This window comes from Ochotona curzoniae, unplaced genomic scaffold (assembly GCF_017591425.1).
Source record: "Ochotona curzoniae isolate NIBS_2020 unplaced genomic scaffold, NIBS_Ocur_1.0 contig_1302, whole genome shotgun sequence".
Classification (NCBI taxonomy): domain Eukaryota; kingdom Metazoa; phylum Chordata; class Mammalia; order Lagomorpha; family Ochotonidae; genus Ochotona; species Ochotona curzoniae.
Genome location: NW_024465035.1, coordinates 11,266,744 through 11,287,045, shown reverse-complemented (window position 1 = coordinate 11,287,045; position 20,302 = coordinate 11,266,744). Strand labels below are relative to the sequence as shown.

Sequence of the window (20,302 nt, the reverse complement as noted above, 5' to 3'; positions counted from 1 at the left end):
GTATATATTCTTTTAGTTTATGCAGCATTACCATATAACCTCCTGCAAGAGATAATGCAGATGTTAACATTGCCAAATAACTGAGGCCAAAATTTCTGGTTTTTATTCCTTAAGTGCTTGTCTTTTACCTTACATATTTCCAGAGATAGTTTGTAACGCTTTTCAAATGTGCTGTTTGGTAATTTTGCATGTGGATAAAGCTAAGATTTGAGTTTAATGTTCATTTTTAATTTTCCTCCTAGCTGAAAGACCTAAATACACATTTGATTTCTCAGAAGAGGAGGATGATGATGCTGATGATGATGATGATGAGAATAATGACTTGGAAGAGTTGAAAGTAAAGGCATCTCCCATAATCAATGATGGGGAAGATGAATTTGTTCCTTCAGATGGCCTAGATAAAGATGAATACACATTTTCACCAGGCAAATCAAAAGCTACACCAGAGTAAGTTATAAAGCAATGTTACGGTTAGTTGTTCTAGTTATCTGCCAAAGGTCTTAGTGAGCTCCTCCTGAAAAACTGGCAGCATTGTGGCTAGGGCACATCTTCCTCATGAGGGAATAAAATTGTTACAACTGAAGCTGTCCCCATAAATGTGGCTGTCATTTACAGGAGGGAGCTGCAAACTTTTTCCTTAAAGGGCTCAACAGTAAATATTCGAAGAATGTAGGTCATGCAGGTTTTGTCACAGTGTGTCATTGTGGCAAGGCAACAGTCATAAGCAATATGCAAATGGGATAATCAAATTCCATGGAAACACTATCGACAGGGTATGCTGCAGCCAGTGGGATGGAATCGGACAACCTCTGGCACTGAGAAGTCACTCAGTGGTTCTCGGTTGGTTTTTCTCGGCTTTGGTTATGAACTACTAGGTCTTTTGTAAGGACATATTTTCACTCCTATTACAGTTGGTCTTGGTCAAGAACGTCGAACTGATTGCCAGTAATCAGGGATCATAAATGGATATTGTTTGCCATCATTCTTTGTCATGGCTTTTGCCATAATTTGTTGATAGTACAATTTGGGACAATCAGGGCAACCATTGAATGTAGCTTAATGGTAATTTGACCTTGTGTTTTACATTCATGTTGCACCCTTGGTTTCTGAAGTGCCTGTTTATGTGTATTGACAAGTTTGTCAGTGTGTGTATATACACATTTGTGAACATAAGGAGAGTAAACTTTGTGGATTAAGTTTGATGCTGTGATTATCATCCTGCAGTGTGTATTATACAGTGTATCAGGGTCGAACTCCAATGTTTCAGTCATGTCCTCTTCATGGTGTTTTTTTCTTCTTCCTCAACAGAAAATCTTCACATGACAAAAAAAGTCAGGATTTTGGGAATCTCTTCTCATTTCCTTCATACTCCCAAAAGTCAGAAGATGGTATGTATACTTTTGTTTCTTTTTTTACTGGTTACTTACTGTACTCTCAGTATGTCTTAGTGTTGGAAAGAAAGTGGCAAACAAACCACTTGGTCACAATTGAATAATAAAAATGTTCATGAGTAGAAAGCTTCACATTTTGCTTACTATGATCAGATCTAAACTTCCAGAGGTGGTGGCAGTACAGAGGCGCTTACAGCTGTGGTTCTTGTAGTATAATGCAGTAACGAGGATAAAGAGGAACAGAACATTTTCCTTTTATGCAGTGTGAATGTCTAAGGCTTGCGTTTAATAAACCTTAATATCTAAGTGATTTGGAATCATAAGAGCAATTTCGATAAAAATGTTTGTATATCATTTGTGTGTGGGATTTTTGAGAACACTAAACTGACCCTTGCATTTTAAAATCCCACACAAGATAGGCCTGTATTTGCTGCATACCCTTTATGTGTGGATATTCACTTTCAGCAGCATGTTGGAACAGTTAGATGTTTACTTAGATTCCAGTAGATGTTTTCAAAGCTCCTGCTTGGTAACGGAGACAAGTGATTGATCAATGTGATTTGACTAACTGTAAGCTGAAAGTAAGCCTACACACCTTTTATATTAATCTTCCATGCTTTCTTGACTTAAAAATACGAATGAGTAAAGCTCTTTCTGGATATTACTAACTATTATATATGTTTAACAGTGTTGTTTATGTAAATATGAAATAGTTAACCTTTTTCATATTTTAACAGTGTATTTTACTAATCAACTCTGTTTTAAATGATTAGCATTCAGAACAATTTTCACTGCACATTTCTATTGTATAGCAAACTTAGTATTTGAGTTATATTGTTCTATTTGCACTTTTACTATTATTTTCTACGATACAGTGTTATGGGTATAGGAGTCATTGCTCACCCTTTCCCTCCCTTCTTCCCCATTATTTTACTTTTGTATATTCTGGATCATGTGAACAGAAAATAGGAACTTTTAGACCAATCACTAGCTAAATAAAAGTCATCAGGTTTACTGAGGTCTCTTAGAATCTTACTTTGAAAAGCTTTGTAATTTTAGATTCAGCTAAATTTGAAAGTAATGAAGAAGATTCTGCTTCTGTTTTTTCGCCATCATTTGGTCCGAAACAGACAGACAAGGTTCCTGGTAAAACAGCAGCTGCTAGAAAGGGTATGTATTTATACTTGACTATTAATCATTGCATAAACTATAGAGATTGTTGATGGTACTGAGGAATATATTTTTAACTCTGAGAGGTCAGTTTTAGTGCTGTGTATTGGGAAGACAATGTTGCAAAATTCATGTCCTTGATAAGACAGCAAGTGAATAGATGATGTGTGCTACTTCCTCACGCATCCTAAGTCCTGTGGACAGCACCACTGTGGGTGCATTTGTGTTGAATATAGCAGGACATGGACTGTGGCGACATGGGCTGGAGTGTTGCTGATACACTGAGTGACCCGCCCGTGTCCGTTGCCTGTAAGCACGTTAGTGTGCCGTGACCGTCCCTCCATTTCTTGGCTGGAGTATTAACACTCCTGCTCTAGCTGTCTTTATGCACTGACTGGGGCAAGCTGATCAGTGAATACAAGGATCCTGGCTTTCAGAATGATGGTGTCTTGATAACCCTTCTACTGGCTTCCCTCACTTCACTGGCTCATTTTTTTTTTTATTTCACTCTATAGTGAATAGGGAACTGGTGTAATTTCCAGAATTCTAGGAGGAGAAACCTTAAATATCTGTTTTCCTCCCAAAATGTAACATCCAAAAATACCTATTTCAATCTACATTCCTCTGTGGAACTTCAGATTCCATGTAGTTCCAGTGGTCCACAGCAAGGAGGCAGACCATCCTACCAAGTCACCTGATCCATTTTTGCTTGGTATGGTTGAACGTGTGGTACAGTACAGGAAACCTGGGAATCGTGGTAAGGAAAGATGGTGCTTTGATCAGCTGGCCGCAGGAAATGTATGTCCTCAGCCTCTTCCTTTAGGCCCCTTGGGCATGAGGAGAGCCATGTGACCTGGCCGCCCTGCCACAGTGATGAGGGCTCCTGCTGTTGCTCCTTCAAGACCTCAACTCTAGCCTGGAAGGTGAACTGAGAATACTCAGCAGGGGGTTCTGTTTTTAAGTAGAAAAATCTAGTCAGCCATTATTATTATTATTATTATTATTATTTTGCCAAATTGGGCTTTTTAAATTAGAAAGTTGCAGTTAAAGTTGAAAAACAAGGTCTACTTTTCAAACAAAATTCAAAGCAAAAGGCTTTTCATCTATTTAAGATTTTCATATTTATTTCTACATTAAGGCAATAATTTTGGGTTTTAACTTTTGAATGGAAATGCATTCATTTCTGTTCACTATATTTGAGAGTTGCAAAAATGTATTTTGTCCTGTATGAGACTATTTGCCTTTACACTGGCACCTAGCAGGAATTGTTTTTGTTACATTATATTGACTTATGAAATGGAACTTTGCTTAGTAGGAAAACGAGCTGCAGACACAGCCCCTAATCCTAAGAGAGCACCCAAACAGAGGAAGCTGGTAGAGACTGTAAACTCTGACTCAGATTCAGAATTTGGCATTCCAAAGAAGCCGACAGCACCAAAAGGTGAGACCTGTCTTCTTAACCCTGTAATGTATGTCATGTGGAAAATACCGGGGGGGTCCAGAAAGTTCCTGGGAAAATGGAATTGATTTATTTTGGTTCCCAAAATAAGAAATTCATGTATGTTGTATATTAGGTCTTCAGAAAGTACCTGGAAAATATATATTATAAAAATATATATTATTAAAAGATGCATAAATTTAAAATTTTATTGCACCAGAATAAATTATTTCATTGTTCCGTGAACTTTTTGGAGTATCTTCATATTTTATTTTAAATTGCTCTTACCTCTCAAAAAGCAACATGTCTAAAACTCCTGAGGTAAGAGTCCAAAGGAAACACAATTTGGTGTATGGGAGCTCCTGTCTTCCACCTGGCCCAGCCCTTACTGTGGTGGACATCTGGGGAGTCAGGCAGCTGCTAGAAGATCGCTCCCTTTGTCTCCTGTCACACGTGGGCTCTGTGATTGGCTGATGCTATCCTGATGACTAAATTTGCGAGTAAACATACCTAGCAATTTGCATTTTTTCTTTAAGTATTGGGTCAGTGACAAATTGGATACTAAAAACTTTTCCATCACTTACCATTTGAGAAGCCTTTTTGTTAAAGGGTTTCCCTTCAAAGTAATCAAGAATCACATGCAAAATGTAAATGTTATATCAAGGTCATTAAAATTTGTTGCTGCAACTTTAAATGTTTAAATGTGTCTGCAAAATACTGTTTAGTAGTGTCAGCTGCAGGATTGATGCGCTGCTGCCATTTATATTTAAGAGCAGGATTCCTTTGCTCCACTAATTGGGGGCTGCCAAAGAGATATGAGGTTTGGTTGCATTCTTACACTGCACTTTATTTGAGAGAAAAATCTTTCCTATCTTTAAGGTAAAGGCCGAGGAGCAAGGAAAAGGAAAACTTCTGGCTCTGAAAATGAAGGTGACTATAACCCTGGCAGGAAGACCTCCAAGCCCCCCAGCAAGGTAAGGAGCAGTGTCTTCATCGTACCTGCTCTCCTTAACTAGACTGTCACTTTGTCCAGTGTTGCAGTGTCTTGCATCTGTTATCAGAACAAATTTACATAATCAGATTGTTTCTAGGGTAAAAGTGTGCTTGGCTTATTCATTGCACTGTGGTAGTACTGCACTCTAACAGACCGCTTTGGAATTGGATTTGTGTGACTGGAGCCAATCTGATCTTTTAAAATTGTGAATTCCAGGGGTGACACTCAGTGCCATAGTTAAGTTACTGGGATGCTTCCATCCTTTAGTCCAGTGCTTTGAGTCCTGGACCCTCAGGTTCCCACTCAGCCTCTTGTACACACTGCCAGGCACTCGAGTCCTTGCAACCCGGATCGAGTTCTTGGCTTGGCCCATCCCTGGCTATTGCAGGCAGTGGGGAGTGAACCAGTAGGCAGAAGATGGCCATCTGTCTGTGCATCTCAGCCTGCCTTTAAAAAAAAATGAAAACACTTCATAACTGTGGCTGGCCCTTTTTCAGAAGTGCACTATTTATGCGTATGAGTGACATCAGATGCTATTACTTGCCTTTTTCTTTTCCTTTGCCCCGGTAAAACTTAGGTTTGTGTTTAAGTGATTAAAGTTTTATGCTGCTTCCCATGTTGACCTCTCCCATCCCGTCTGCTGTCCCTCTGGTCCACCTGGTGCCTCCTGGGCAGTTGTAGAAACACTGGTGTGTACTACACAGTGCATGAGTGTGTTTTCTTCTGCTGAATTCTTGATAAGGATTTAAATAGAGTAACATGCTCGCTTGAGAATTGTGCATACTTGTTTCATAACATGATGTACTTCAGTTTCTGGAAAAATGGAATGAAAATCTAGTTTGAGGAAGTGTTGCATTTCTGAGCTTAGAGCTTGGTCAACAATGACAACCAAGAAGGTAAGTGTTAAGTCTCATCCTGTCTTCATTGCTAATTTTAAAAGCACCATTACTTGTAGTACTTCCTAAATGTAAGTATAAGGAGTCATAGTTTTTAATCTTGGGGTTTTCAATCTGATTTTCAAAATCCAGAAAGCGAAGAAAGCGTCTTTTGATCAGGATTCAGACGTGGACATCTTCCCCGCTGACTTCACTTCCGAGCCGCCCTCTCTGCCACGATCTGGCCGGGCAAGAAAAGAAGTAAAATATTTTGCAGAATCTGACGAAGAAGATGTTGATTTTGCAATGTTTAATTAAGTGCCCAAAGAGCACAGAAACATTTTAACAAATACCTTGTGTTGTCCCTTTGTCTTTTTCTGTCTCAGACTTTTGTACATCTGGCTTATTTTAATGTGATGATGTAATTGATGGTTTTTTATTATTGTGGTAGGCCTTTTAACATTTTGTTCTTACACATGCAGTTTTATGCTTTTTTACTCATTGAAGTGTCATGTACTGTCTGATTGGCTTGTAGAGTTGTAATAGACTGCCGTGCGTTAGCACAGATTTTAACTGTCATGACCGCAGACGACAGACCTGCTTTTTGAAATGAAATTTAAACATTAAAAAATGGAACTGTATTCCTGTCTCTTTACTGAAGATAAAAACGTAAAAGTTCCCACGCCGCTTTAAAATAAATATATTTTATTCTTTGCCAGGAGACTCCATGGAAAAAGGTAAACAGTATATGAACATAGAAAGCATCGTTAAACAATCTCCATGTACAAACAGCCAGTGAAAGTACATCACAGACTTGCTAATATACCAAGAAAAAAAATGCACTAGTGCTTAAATGAGAACTAAGGAACAGGCCCTTGTATCTGTTACCACTCTACTACAGCTTTCACTCTGCTTCATAGTGACCGAACAAGGGCAGAGGAGGCCGACTCTGTGCCCATGCCTCGGGGGGTTCATACAAACCCCGTGGCATCAAGAAGGCTGGAGGAAAAAAAATCCCAGTATCAGGCATGACTCAGGAAGGACACTAGTTGTCCATGGGTCAGGTGCTGACCAGCCTACTAATTAGCCCATGAAATTCCCCTAATGGCTTGTGTACAGGTAAACACAAAGTTAACACTGAAGAGTGTTTTTGCCTTGGAGGCTATCATTACTGTAAAAATGTAGTGTTCTTTTCTTTTAAAACCATGTAGTTGTCATTAAACAATAAACCACTTTCAATTTAAAGTGACAATAACAATTGGACAAATGACATTTGGTTAACTGAACTGGCAGTTACACTGATACAGAATTTTCTCTGCTAGTACAGTGGATTTGTATACTTACTGGGCAACATGAAACAAAGATGCAATTGGAGAGCATCAAAGAGCAAGGACAAGCTTCCATACTAACTAAATTAGAATACCTTTAAATTGTCACACTGTACAACAGTCCTGTTTCCTTACCTTGATGTCTTGATTATCCCACAGAAGCAAGACAAGTATCTTTTGTTAACTCTTCTTACGTGGACAGTAGTCTATTTCATAACCTGGGTATCTTGGTGAGGTTGAATATGCAAGACAAAAGGAAAGCACCAAACATACAGTATAGAAAGAACATTGCTGTATGTACAGAGTCTTCAGAAAATTAACCAGGGGTAACTCATTTTGACCGGATCTTTGCCATGCAATCTTGAATGTTCAAAGAGGAAAATAGAAGCTTTAGCTAGTTTCTGGTTGCACAAAATGGCTGATTTGTAGAAGTTGAGGAGTTTGTATTTCTAAGTTACACAGTGAGGAGGATATATATTGATACATATGAAAACTTCTTGGTCCTTCTTGAGTTTTAATATATTTTCAGTCCAAAAACTAAGCAGCAGTAAGAATGTTTGTTCTTGCGTTTTCAATCCTGGAACTGAAGGTACTGGGGAATGTCTGAAGTAGCTGGAAGCTCCTATTGTACCAGTGGCGACTGACTGACCCCGCTGTTTTCCACGGAGCTGGGTGAGATGCTGGGACTGTGTTCCGCTGGGTTACCACTTGAACTTGGGGTCAAGGGTTCATGTCCTTCCGAATTCTCCAGCATTTCCTGAATAAGAGGCGGCATTGATCCAGGAATTTCCATTTTCAAGGTAATGACACGTTCTGCACCTTTTAAACAGATAACAGAAGTCTGGTTAGAATGAAGAAGTTAAGCTGAATAAGAGGGGTCCAAGTTTCTCTGTATCTAATGGGACTTTGGCTTGGGAAAGTCAGGCCGATTTCCATCTTTGTTGAAAAGCTGTTGACTACTGGAGCTCTCTGTACAAACATGTGCGTTTGGATTGGTGATTGCATCGCCACATAGCACAGTAACGTACTGTGAAGTCAGAATCGGTCTCGATTCTTAATCCGCTAAGGGCCACAGTACTGACAGAGGGCCTCCCCCATTGTTGTCTGAACTTGGCTATCTTTTGCAGAACCAACAACTAGTATGGGTGCTCATCTTAAAAGGTACCAACACAACCCCCCAAAGACACTCCTAATTTTGCAGTGTTGAAATAGTCTTTCTATATAGAAAGGAGCAGAGAAGTGGTGACATGTTTAAATGGGATAGTCTTATACCTGGATCAGTACAGAAAACAGCCATTTATCAAGAAAAGGCTATCTTAAAATTGAGAAAGTTGAAAGGGTACCAGTTATCCACAAAACGGAGGAACTGGCTTGTGTAATAGTGCAGAGTGATTATCAGCAATATCATGTGGCACCGCACTGACCACATCAAATCCATTAAGTGCATTAGCCGCATTTTAAGTGCTCGAGAACCACATATGGGCTAGGGGCTAATGTTCTGGACAATGCACATTATGTCCTTTCCACGATTGAGGTAAATTTTGTTTATGGTAAATTTTTATCTTGTAAAAAACTGGTCCAGCTTTTACAGAAAGTGACAGTATTAAGTGATAACCAGTGTAATTATGAATGTTATCTGCTGTTGGTTTCAAACTCATGGTAGGGATGAACTCAGAAAGTCTCATTCAAGAAACCTCTTAGCAGGAACGGCACACTGGACCCCGCTCGTTAAGCAAGGTCACTGCTGCAAGTACTGTGCAGTTGGGTGTGCAAGGCCTGCAGGGCTGGGGCACAGGGATGACAGGGAACGAAGCCAGTATGGCAGAGCAGCTGAGGTTGGGGGAGAAAGAAAGGCAGAAAGAAAGAAAGAAGGGCAGAAAGAAAGGGAGAGAGAAAGAAGGGCAGAGAGAAAGAAGGGCAGAGAGAAAGGGAGAGAGAAAGAGAGAGAAAGAAAGAAGGGCAGAAAGAAAGAAAGGGAGAGAGAAAGAAAGAAAGGGAGAGAAAGAAGGGCAGAGAGAAAGGGAGAGAGAAAGAGAGAGAGAGAAAGAAAGAAGGGCAGAAAGAAAGAAAGGGAGAGAGAAAGAAGGGCAGAAAGAAAGGGAGAGAGAAAGAAAGGGAGAGAAAGAAGGGCAGAAAGAAAGAAAGGGAGAGAGAAAGAAGGGCAGAGAGAAAGAAAGAAAGGGAGAGAGAAAGAAGGGCAGAGAGAAAGTGAGAGAGAAAGAAGGGCAGAGAGAAAGGGAGAGAGAGAAAGAAAGGCAGAAGGAAGGGCAGAAAGAAAGAAAGACAGAAGGAAAGAAAGAAGGGCAGAGGGGCAGAAAGAAAGAAAGAAAGGGGCAGAGGGGCAGAAAGAAAGAAAGAAAGGGGCAGAAAGAAAGAAAGAAAGGGGCAGAAAGAAAGAAAGAAAGAAAGGCAGGCAGAAAGAGAGAGAGAGAAAGAAAGGCAGGCAGAAAGAAAGGCAGGTAGAAAGAAAGAGGAAAGGAGGGAAAAGGAACGAAGGGAAGGAAGGAAAGAGGGACGGAGGGAGGGAGGGAAGGAAAGGAGGGAAGGAAGCTAGTCTAACCTCACAGGGCATCACTCTCCGCCCTCCAGGAGCTGCTGGAATGAATAAACCTCCCAGGAAGACAAGAGCAGTCTGCCAATTCGCAAAACCAGTGGCTACAGGGACTGAAAGAAACTGAGCCAATCACAATTACTCTAAGTAGCACTTGTTTTCCTTAAGGTTTGGATGTTCAGGAAAAACGGGAGTCAAATTTACATATGCCAAAGCTGTCTGGAAAGCTGGGGTAAAATGTATTAAAGTAGAAAATGAAATAGTCTGTCATACAGTACACGCTCTTGAAAACAATGTTTTTCTCATCAGTCACCTGAGTTTTAAAATTCTCTTAAGATCATTATGTAGGCTAAGAATTTTACAGTTTCATTTCCTTTTAAGGAGAGACACTTCATTCCTTTTGAGTTCAGTGAGAAGTGAGTTTCAGAACTTTACAAAAGCTAGCAGCTATTAAACATCCAGCATGAGAAGCAGCTCCAGCCCCGGCCAGCAAGGCCCTCGGTCCGCCCGCCCGGAGCGCGGCCCACGCTGTACCTTTTGCACTGATGCTGCGGAGGTCTGTGATTTTCATTAAGATCTTTGGGAACATGTGAGGCTTGCTGGGTCGTCTTTTTCGGATGTAAATTTTCAGTGCTTCCAGCAATGGTTCTTGTAGCTTATCTACTTTTGTTGGTTCCTCTAGGTCCTGGCGGTCTAGATACCAGGAATAAAGGATTAGAAAATCAGGCTTGGGACAGAAAGGGTTATGCAATTTCCAGGTTAGAGTTCCGCCCATGTTTCTCCTCTTCCTTGTTTTCTTGTTCCTACTGTCTTAGGAGTTCCTTTAATTTCATGGGTCAATCACATATGCAAATTTGGAAAAATAAGCAATTGCTTCAAAGCAGTGATACTTGGAAAAATCATCTCATATTGGTCTAAAGCACATTCTGATGGCTGGTTTTATCCCAAGGAAAGAGTTACTTCTTACCGCCAGGAGGTGTCACTACGGAACGAGATTACACCAAGTCTACTCTAAGGCAGTTAGGAAAGGTAAATTTGCCCCATAATTAAAGCCATTATTTTTTAGCTACTTAGAATCCAGTCTCTCTTGAACCAGCAGGGATCACTACAGAGTATAAATCCAAACCTGATCTGGGTCTTCCGACGGCTGCTGGGAGGCCCAGCTGACAATTTGCATTCCCAGCCACTGAATTAACTAACAGAACCTGCAAGCTTGGGCCATCATTAAAATGTCCCTAGTGGCTTATAATAGTTTGGTCTTCAGTTACTTTTTCAAGACAGGATCAAACATTTTGGCATTTCAGGGCAGAAGAATTCTAAACACTATCAGCTTCTAAGAACATGGGAAAATACAAGCACAGTTGTGTGCCTGGGTTTTTATTCACGTTTTCCTATGCAAAATGGCTCCACAATAACAGTGAAGAATGTCCCCGTGTATTACAAGACTGAGGTGGTTCTTTGTGGAATCCCACGAGGGGTTTCTAGGCACTTGGTACCTCCACAGATAAGGCAGATGGCACTGAGCAGGCCCGTTTCTGTGTCGTCCATTTCCAAAGGCAGGAGCTGGTTGGCAAAGGTGAACACGAGGTCGGTGAGAGGCCCAAATCCAGCATTGTGCATCTGAGTTCGATTGAGGGTGAGGCCGTCTGAGAAAGTCATGGTGTCTTGCTCTGGGGTGTACCTGGTGCAAATTCTAAGAATCTGGAAGAAAAAAACATAAGCCCACATAGGATTTGTGATTGACAGAAGTCTGTGTTGAGACCATCAGTCGTACATGGGCAGGAAATAGCAGTGTCCAGGCTGTGCTTGCATCAGTGGGAAAGCCTTACCCTTTTGAAGATGTTCGAACTCTTCCACAGCTCTTCCACTGAAAGACTACAGAATTCAAAACCGGGGGGCTACAGCCACTCAGGGCAGGATAAATAAGAAAACTGAGAAATGGCTGTCTGCATTAAAGGTAATGCATCATTTAATTAAAATAAACATTTACGGAGTACTTATCTTTTTGGGCACTGGGTCAAGTGCTGGTTAGAGGGTGGGAAGGCCAGGCATCAAGGCATCTTCAGGGGGAGGGGCAGCATTCCACCCACGCCCTGCTATTTGGCCAAGAAACCAACCCATCCCACGAGATGTGCCCTTGATCCACAATCTTGCTAGTTGCCCTGGCCACCTGCTACCAAGATGACTCTTGTTCCCACCTCTCAACAGTGCCTGCTTCTGTCCCAGCCGACCCTGGGTTGTGTTCCCACTGCCCTGTTGCTCCCAAGCGCTGCGACGCAGGGCAGATGTCTGACCCAGATCGCATTTCTGCAGCAGCTGCTGCAGCTCTGGGGCCTGTGAGGAGCAGGTGTCCATACTCTGCTCTTCCCCAGGAGCAGGGGCTGCTCGAAAGACAAAAGTTCATCACACCCAGACAGGAGTGAACAACCTAGTAGTGAAGGGCGCTCAGAGTTCTTTGCACGTGGCTGCCCAGTTTGGGGGTAGCCTGAAGGAAGACAGGTGTGATCAGAAGGGCCAGCCGACCCTCTGACCTTCGTAGGGTCACATGCACGGGAAGGGGAAGAGGCTGCTTTTGCTGCAGCACCTGCTACTCCGCCCAGGTTCCCACCAAGGCCTCTAAAACAAGGACTTGTTCCAGGGAAGCGCTGGGGACCTGGGGACAGGACACCTGCCACGGGAAGCCCATTCTATCTGGCCAGTGATTCTCACGTCCTCTGGACCACGTGAACCAAGAGTGGGCCCATGCCCTGGAAGGATCACCCACTGGGCGTCCCTGCCCTGAGATCCTTAGGACCTCTAAGATGACAGTGAGGGGCCCAACCTCCTACATGCAGGACCCCAGTAGCGACACACAGGAAGACACCATGATGTCCTGCAGAGTCAGGGCGTGCGGCTACTGTTGGTAAAGTCTGACCTGCATGTCCTGTGGGTTACAGGCCCCCCAATTCACAATAGTAGTGTCTGGTCAGACACTTCCTCTGGACCAGGTCCTATGGTAAGTTAGCGCTTCAGTATCTGTCATCGTGCTCTCTGGAAGGCCCAAAGCCACAGCTCTGAATGCAACAGGCACACAGCCCGAGACACAAGGATCTGCCTCAATGTCCCCTTTCATGTCGGAGCACAGCCTGTGCTGCCTCAGAGAACCACTGAACAACTCCATTTTATGTCCAACACAAGACATAAAAATGCCTGTGGCAAGCACCAAATCCGCTTCCAGGATGAAAACACTGTGTGTGTGGAAGGCGGGTGTCTTGTTTTCAGGGCATGGTATCACTAGGCTGGGCAAGGCAGCTCCTGCTGATGGTCGGAGCTGATCCTGCTCAGGGCAGAGGGTCCCCCTGCTTCCCGGCTCCAGCACGCACACAGCCTTGGGTCCTGCAGCTCTGCTGAAAGGGTGCGCTCTGCCGTCCTCTGGGAGGCAAGGGTCTGTGTGTGAGACCCCCAGCAGCAGAGCCAGGTACCTTTCCAAAGGCTGGTCCCCCGACTCTCAGCCTCCCACTCCTGCCCTTGCCGAACTCACCCCTCACTGCCTGCAGGTCCCAGGTGTCCACCCGCAGTAGCCGGGGCTGTTCAGCACGCACGGTAGAGGAGACATGGCCGTCACCAAGGCCCCTCCAAGCAGCCTCCTCCCTCCTGGTGCCGAGTTCTGGACCCCCGCCGGCCTTCGTCCCACTAGGTCCCTCGAGCCGGTGCCTGTTGCTGGCAGTCACCATGGCACCCTCTGCTGCTGGCTTGCAGATTGCCCTCCTCCCCGCCACCACCAGGAGGAGACAGCGCCCTCGCGTGGGGACTTTCCTCAAAGCCTGGCACAGAGGCAGATGGGCAGTGCTCACTTGGGCGATTAAGGGAGGAAATGGAGACTGGGAGGGGCTGGGCGAAGAGGAAGGCAGAGAGTCCCTGCCTGTACGGCGTCTAATTTCATAACCATTAGTGTCTGCAGACACATGGCAGCGTGCAGGCCAGGAGGCCGTCCCGCGGGCTCTTGTCCCAAAGACAAGCTTAGGATGCTGTGGCTCTGGGGTAAGGAAAGGAATAGAATATTCTACCTGCAGTGGTTCTGAAGAGTCTATCTGGCTTTACAGGAGACTTTCTGGCTGCTGGGCCACTGTGGGAAACCGGCAAACTCAGATGGACCTCAGCAGGGCGTGGCCTCAGCTGCAGGGACTCAGCTGTGGCTCCTCCCCCAGCGGAGGTGGGGCCGGGCCGGGGCAGGTGTATGGTTTCAGGTGCTTGGCTGCTAGTAAGTAGACAGCAGCTCTTCCGTAGGCACCTTGGGGGCACACCCTGCCGACTGCGCCCCCTACAGGGCCAGGCTGACTCACAGGCCACCACAGGTGAACCTGCCTTGCTGGGCGCACACACACCGCGAGCCTTGGCTCCAGGTGGATCACACACGCCCCTTCCTACGGCTTTTTCCTCCCCTGCCATCTGGAAGCCTCACGCTGACTTGAAGTCCCTGACTATGCCTTGGGGGCCGCTGCTGCCCACAGGTGGTTGGCAGGCCTGGCCCGGCTTTCTGCATCCTCACTGAGCACCCATAGTCCACGACCAACTCTGATGTTATGTAAGCAATGACCACAGTGAGAGAGAGCTCTGTTTTGCACTCAGCAATGGAAGGGAGACAAACAGAACGGGTGGAACTCGCTGTGCTAGCAGCTAACAAGAAGGCAGGCTGGAGAAACCAGGGCCAGCTGTGGAGATCCTCAAAGCCCTTGCCACACCCTCCCCTGGCCCCAGGGCAAGCCCGAGGGCACCTACCAGGATGTCCAGGCAGGCGGCCTTGAGCAGGGTGATCTGGTCTGCGATGGTCAAGCCAGTGAAACCAGGCAGACGCTTAGCAAACTCCACGATCTTGATAATGCACTTGGTGGCCAGCTCGCTGAATTTGTCCCAGAGGCCCAGGTCCAGCCGGACGCGATGGTCAGCGCTGGAATTCTAAGAGGAAGAGAAAGGATACACGGTCAGGCGTGGGGCCTGGGGAGCTGAGAGCAGGTGGCGGTGTGGCCGTGTGTCTCTTCATGCACTGAGCTGCAGGCTGGTCAGGGATTTTCTGGGTGAAGGGTGAAGTTTTCACTTGGATTTGCCCTTCCACAAAGCTCCAGGTCTTATACCGATGGCACTGGACAACCAAGAGAGGAGCCCGGGTTTCTCTGGATAAGGAATCCGACTAATAAAGAAGCAGTGATAAAATGAGGAGATGCCACTTCACACACCTGATGATTAATGGCTCCAGCCAACGGCCCTTAGTGGCTGCTAGAATCTTAGAAAGAGGCAGCTGTCATGTGGCCATCCTGACAGAAAAGCAACAATAACAAAACACAACAGCTCCTATGACACGGTCTGGCAGAAACACGCGTCACCACCAGCAGCCACGGTTAACCAGACAGAGGCTCCAGAATTAACTGCAGAACGTCCAGGGGCAAGCTGAACTATAGTGCTGGGACCCCACTGCCAACACACAGAGTTCAGGAAGCGAAGCCAACCAACCGATGGTTTCCGAATAAGGACACTGCCAAGGGGAAGCAGGAGAGAGAACCTACAGACAAAGAATGATTCAAACCCAGTGCTCGTGATGGGATGAGCAGGCGAGCTGCAAGTCTAACCATGCAGGGAGGGCCAGGCAGTCACCCAGGAGGGAGAGGGGCCAGCTGCTGCAACAGCGGGGAAAGCATCGTGCTGCTGGAAGGCAGGCGGCCAGCAGCCCAGCCAGAGGGATCCCGGTCACAGGGCATCCTGGGAGAGGCACACCCACGGCTTTAGAGAGCAGGGCAGGGTGGGGGCTGGCGGGCAGCAAGGGACAGACCTCAGGACCCCGAGGAAACTTTCAGAGTGACAACAGGTTCCACATCCTGGCTGCAGTCACACTCCCATGGCTGCAATTTGTAAGATTTATTTAAAGCACGAAAGTTTGTGTGTGTGTGTGTGTGTGAGAGGGGGAGGGAGGGAGAGAGACAGAAAATATCTCTCATCTGCTGCTCTCTGTTGATCATTGCCCAAGTTCGATAGCAATGGGCGGGCCAGGCCAAGGCCAGTAGCCCAGAACTCCATCGGGGTCTCCCGTGTAGAAGACAGGGCCCATGCACTTGGGCCACCTCTCACTGCCTTCCCAGGTGTGTCAGCGGAAATCTGGATTAGAACTGAAGCAGCGAGCTCTTGAACCTGTGCTCCGGTATGGAGTGCTGGCTTTGCAGGTGATACTTTAACCTACTATGCCACAACACCACCTCAATGACTATATTTCTGTCACACTCCTCAAAACTTTAGAAAAAGAAAAACATAAGAAAAATTATATCCCAATAAATGAATTTTTGAAAAGGAAATAAAAGGGGGTGGGAGACCGGTGCAGTGGCACAGTAGGCTAAGTCTCTGTCTGCAGTGCTGGCATGCCGTATAGGTATGCCGATTTGAGTCCCTGCTGGTCCACATCCAATCTAGTTCCCTATTTATAGCCTGGAAAAGCTACAGATGCCAGCCCAAATCCTTGGGACCCTGCAGCCACGTTGGGGGACTCCAAGAAGCTCCCAGTTTTGTTCCAGCCCCATCTCCAGGTGCCGTGGCCATTTGGGAACTGAACCAGAGATTAGAAGATTCTGTGCGTCTCTCTTGCTCTGTCTGTGACTCTGCCTTTCCGATAAAAATAACTAAATCTTTCCCCCTCCCCCAAAGAGGACCAAAAAATTATAACTTTTTCTGAATTCTGACTGAGAAACTGTAAGGAACTTGCAAAAGAAAGCTGCCGGTCTGGAGCTTTGGGGTCTGAGACGGCAACCCCATCTAAGGCGGCTGGACCAGTGTGGCCATTGTGCTGTTTACGGAGGTTTCTGTCATTTAGAGCACATTAAGATGTGTACAGAATAAAATGACACTTCCTGTTATCCCTAGGGGGTGGTGAGGGCGGCTTGGTCCAAAAGCTGGGTGCTTCATTCCTTCATCTCCCTCCTCCTCCCCAGGTTCCACCCACACTTCCTGGCCCATCGCCACATGGCGCCATAGCCTGGCCCCGGCCCCCTCACCTGCTAAGCCCCCTGGCCATCCTCCTGACACCCCTAGCAAGCCCATTCCGTGGCTGAGCACCACAGCCACCCTGCGGGGAAGGGGTTCAGGGCAGCTTTGTTGCTGGCTGTGTGACGTGCCTCTCAGCCAGGTGATCCAACTGGCTAGCGCATGGGCTGGAGGCAGACTTCGCCGCGCCCCCAGCTCTGTGAGAGGGCAAGCGGGACTTGTAACAAGTGCTGCTCCCTCAGGAAGGCTGGCTTCTCGAAATCTGTAAAAGAGGCTTCTAGCACCTGCTCTCTAAGACTGTGAACGAGTGAAAAGTTCTACCCTGGAAGAGTCCAGAATGTTCCGGAGGTTTGCTCAGTGGAACTCTATTTTAGCACCACCCCTCACCCAGGCACTGTCAGGGTGGGAGGTAAGACCACAGCAATGACAATCTTTTCTTTTCACCTTTTTCAGACGTTCCTATTCAACCTGCTGTTTCTCACTGGAGCAGCAAACAGCACAATTTAGAATTTGCCAGAACAAGGTGAAAGTCTCAAGCAGCAGACCTTAACACATGCAAATGTGTTTTGGGTTCCGCTCTGTAATTTCTCTGCCACCTGCAAGCGGCAGTGCGAACGGAGCCGAACTCCCCCCTTGCAGCTCCCTTGGGCCCGAGTCGCATGGGTAACAGCCCCGAGGTCTGCGTGGGGTTGGTGAACTCGGTTCACACCGCAGGGAGGGCACCGGACTGTGGCCAGGGTAGACCCTCCTCCTGACCACAGTGATTGCTCCAGTAAAGAACCAGCGGTCCAGAGCCAGCCAATGAGGCGCCATTCTAGGACAGAGGGTGGGACAACTGAGTGGAAACCGCAGCTTTCCGGGCCCAGCAGGTGCAGGAGTGGCTTTGACGCCAATTCAGAGGAAAGCCAAGAGTAAAGATGAAAAGAACCAGGGAGAGCAGCCAGGCCTGATCCACACAAGGACCGAAAAAGCGGAAGCTCCTCTCCGTTTGGCTTTTATCACTTAGCAACGGCAAGAATTCTGACAAGCGCATGGTTTGGGCATCAGAGGGTACGGGTCTGAGAGGTCATTTCCCACCAAAAGAAGCGCTGAGATGTGGAGCAGGGCTTCCGCCTCCCACACCAGCCCCTGGATGGGTAGCAACCCCTTCAAGACCCTGGCATCGCAGACTCCCCGATTCCTTCAAATCCGTGTCAAAAGTCACTTTCTATGGCGCCACGCTCCTGCGGTTCCCTAGGGAAAAGCGCAACCGCCTCCAGGCGCAGCCTCCATGCCAGCCTTCCCGTTCGCTGGTGGCTGCATTTACCTCCTGGCACGCTCCCTCGCTCGCTCTCGCTGGTTCACAAAGCAGTTTGCACTCTTCACTGTATGGGATGCCCAGTGATTTTAGCAGCAAGCCTGCTAAAGTCTTGGCCACACCTTCAAATGGGTGTGGAATTGCCCAGCCATTTCCTCATTGGTTAAGAGACTACCAATGGGGAATGTTTTACCTGCAGGTTTCCACCTCCAGACAAGGATGGGTCAGGGAATGCTGAAAAATTCCAACACCCTTCTTCAAACCTTTGGTGTCTCTCTCCTTTTTAGAGGCACCCCACTTCCCAGCCCTCTCCTGGGGGGGCGCTTTCCCCTTCCCTCTTCTTTCAATTCATCTCGTCACTTTGCAAATAAAACTGCAATTGATTCCTGGCTTTGTATTTCTCCACTAACCTAACACCCAGGACGGGCCTGGCGCGCAGCAGGATCCACTGACGTTTTGTGGAATGAGTGCTTTAAGCAGCCCAGCACAACACTTCGATCTGGGCTGAGGCTCAAGGATATTGCTTCTCCTGGGGCTGTGGCCTGGATTTGCGCCCGAGACTCCCACATCTGCTGTCCCCAGCAGCACAGCCACCGGGCAGATCATAAGGCTGCCCAGGCACGGCACCTGCCTCAGCTTCTCCAACCAGCACCGCTAGCTACAACCAGTCCCCAGGCATCAATCAATCAGGAACACCATTGACGGGTGACAAAAGGACCCTGGGCAAGGAGGCAACCATCGCTGCCACCCACACCCTCGCTGGCAGTGGGGCACGTGTCCTTATGGACCCATGGCAGAGTACACCACACACGGCGGACGCCTGGCCACCGGGGATGCAATTAAATGTAACAGGCAGTTTCCTGGGTGTGGAGGGAGGACAGGGCAGAGAGGGACGGCCGGACAGGCACGCGGTGGGGAAGCATGTCACAGGAAGGTATCCAGCTGGAAAAAATGGCATTGCCCCGACCGGGCAAGTGTGAACGGAATCTTCATCGGCATCAGATGATGCTACTATGTCACACTCTGGGGGGGCGAGGGGGAGAGGGAGAGAGAGAAAAGAGAGGAGAGAGAGGGGAAGCCTGCTGCACCTTCTATTAAAAATAATGCACAGCTGGCGGAACGGCATGTAAATCTCACTGACTATTATGCAAACGGAAGGGAAGAGGCAGTTCATAAAACACGAAATAGCCGAGTGTTTTATTACCCCCAGTGCTGGATCCTTAGGCACGGGGCTTCCGATGGCTGCAGCGCTACCTTGCAGCTGCGGCTTCTGGAATAGCCCTGGCTGAGCCTCCTTGGGAATCCAGGCACCTTCCTGGGCCCCGGTGGTGGGCAGGGAGTGTCAGCAGCATTTCCGGCCACGCAGGAAGGAGGGCAGGAGGGGATGGCGTGCTGAGCCGAGACACTTGCTGGGAGCAAGGAGCTTAGTACTCTCCTCCCACTTCAGCTAAAGGCAAATCTGCTCCCAACTTCCTAGGAAGGGGCTCCCAGGTAGGGGCCCCCAGCTGCCCTCCCAGAATGCTGTGCAGCCCATGGCACAGAAAAGCCCAGCTGTGCCATGACATTCCACTGAGTGGCGACCCTGGCCATGCATATGACCCCTCCTCGTTGTGACTAGTCCTGGTGAGCAGGACTGTCAGGACAGCCGAGGTGGGTACACCAGCGTCCTCAAAACCCACCACGAGCAGCACCTGGTTGCCATGGTGGTCTCTTCACTCTTGCTTAAGGAGGCAATGCAAGCAGCCTTTGAAGAAGAAAAAAAAAGAAAACCAAAAAGCTACAGATTTAAGAGCTACTGGGCATGTTCACGGCACGGGCACCTCCCTCCCCAGCCCGAGCATCGCTCACACTCCTGACAGCCGCCCGTCCTTTCACACTTGCAGCACGCGGGGCTGCCTATTGTGGATATGTGGGGAAATGAATCAGCAGGTGGGACAGCCTTCTTTCTCCCTCCATCTCTGTCACCTTGCCTTTCCAACAAACCCATCTTTGTGTGCCAAACACTCCAGTCGGTTCTCCATCCTGCCTGGATCTGTCTTCTGACCCCCTTGATGGCTGCAACAGCCAGAATTAGGTCAGGCCAATGCCAGGAGATTCTTCAAGGTCTCCCACACTCATGCAGGGGCCCAAGCCCTTGGGCCATCCTCGGCTGCACTCCCAGGCCATTAGCAGGGAGCCAGATTGGAAGTGAAGCAGCCAGGGCAAGAACTGGTGCCCATATGGGAAGCTGCCCTCTCACATCTATCTTTTCCGGCT

General features: G+C 47.2%; 2 protein-coding genes across 9 annotated transcripts in view; one reads left to right on the top strand and one right to left on the bottom strand.

Annotated features, from left to right (window-relative positions):
* The window catches only part of TOP2B (DNA topoisomerase II beta), a 56,703-nt gene extending 50,194 nt beyond the window's left edge, over positions 1-6,509 (top strand). For 3 of the 5 annotated variants that reach the window (XM_040963672.1, XM_040963636.1, XM_040963654.1), the window contains 6 exons: positions 243-447; positions 1,309-1,388; positions 2,451-2,561; positions 3,874-4,002; positions 4,879-4,973; positions 6,022-6,509. In XM_040963672.1, the coding sequence (XP_040819606.1) occupies positions 243-447; positions 1,309-1,388; positions 2,451-2,561; positions 3,874-4,002; positions 4,879-4,973; positions 6,022-6,186 (785 nt within the window). In that variant the 3' untranslated portion in view covers positions 6,187-6,509. The remainder of the gene's footprint in view (positions 1-242; positions 448-1,308; positions 1,389-2,450; positions 2,562-3,873; positions 4,003-4,878; positions 4,974-6,021) is intronic. The other 2 variants (XM_040963661.1, XM_040963643.1) reach the window with 1 other exon arrangement.
* A 47-nt stretch (positions 6,510-6,556) lies between these two features.
* Positions 6,557-20,302, bottom strand: part of RARB (retinoic acid receptor beta) — a 339,233-nt gene continuing 325,487 nt past the window's right edge. For 2 of the 4 annotated variants that reach the window (XM_040963689.1, XM_040963707.1), the window contains exons 5-8: positions 14,506-14,682; positions 11,244-11,448; positions 10,282-10,440; positions 6,557-8,015 (exon numbers count right to left, since the gene is read on the bottom strand). In XM_040963689.1, the coding sequence (XP_040819623.1) occupies positions 7,819-8,015; positions 10,282-10,440; positions 11,244-11,448; positions 14,506-14,682 (738 nt within the window). In that variant the 3' untranslated portion in view covers positions 6,557-7,818. The remainder of the gene's footprint in view (positions 8,016-10,281; positions 10,441-11,243; positions 11,449-14,505; positions 14,683-20,302) is intronic. The other 2 variants (XM_040963696.1, XM_040963682.1) reach the window with 2 other exon arrangements.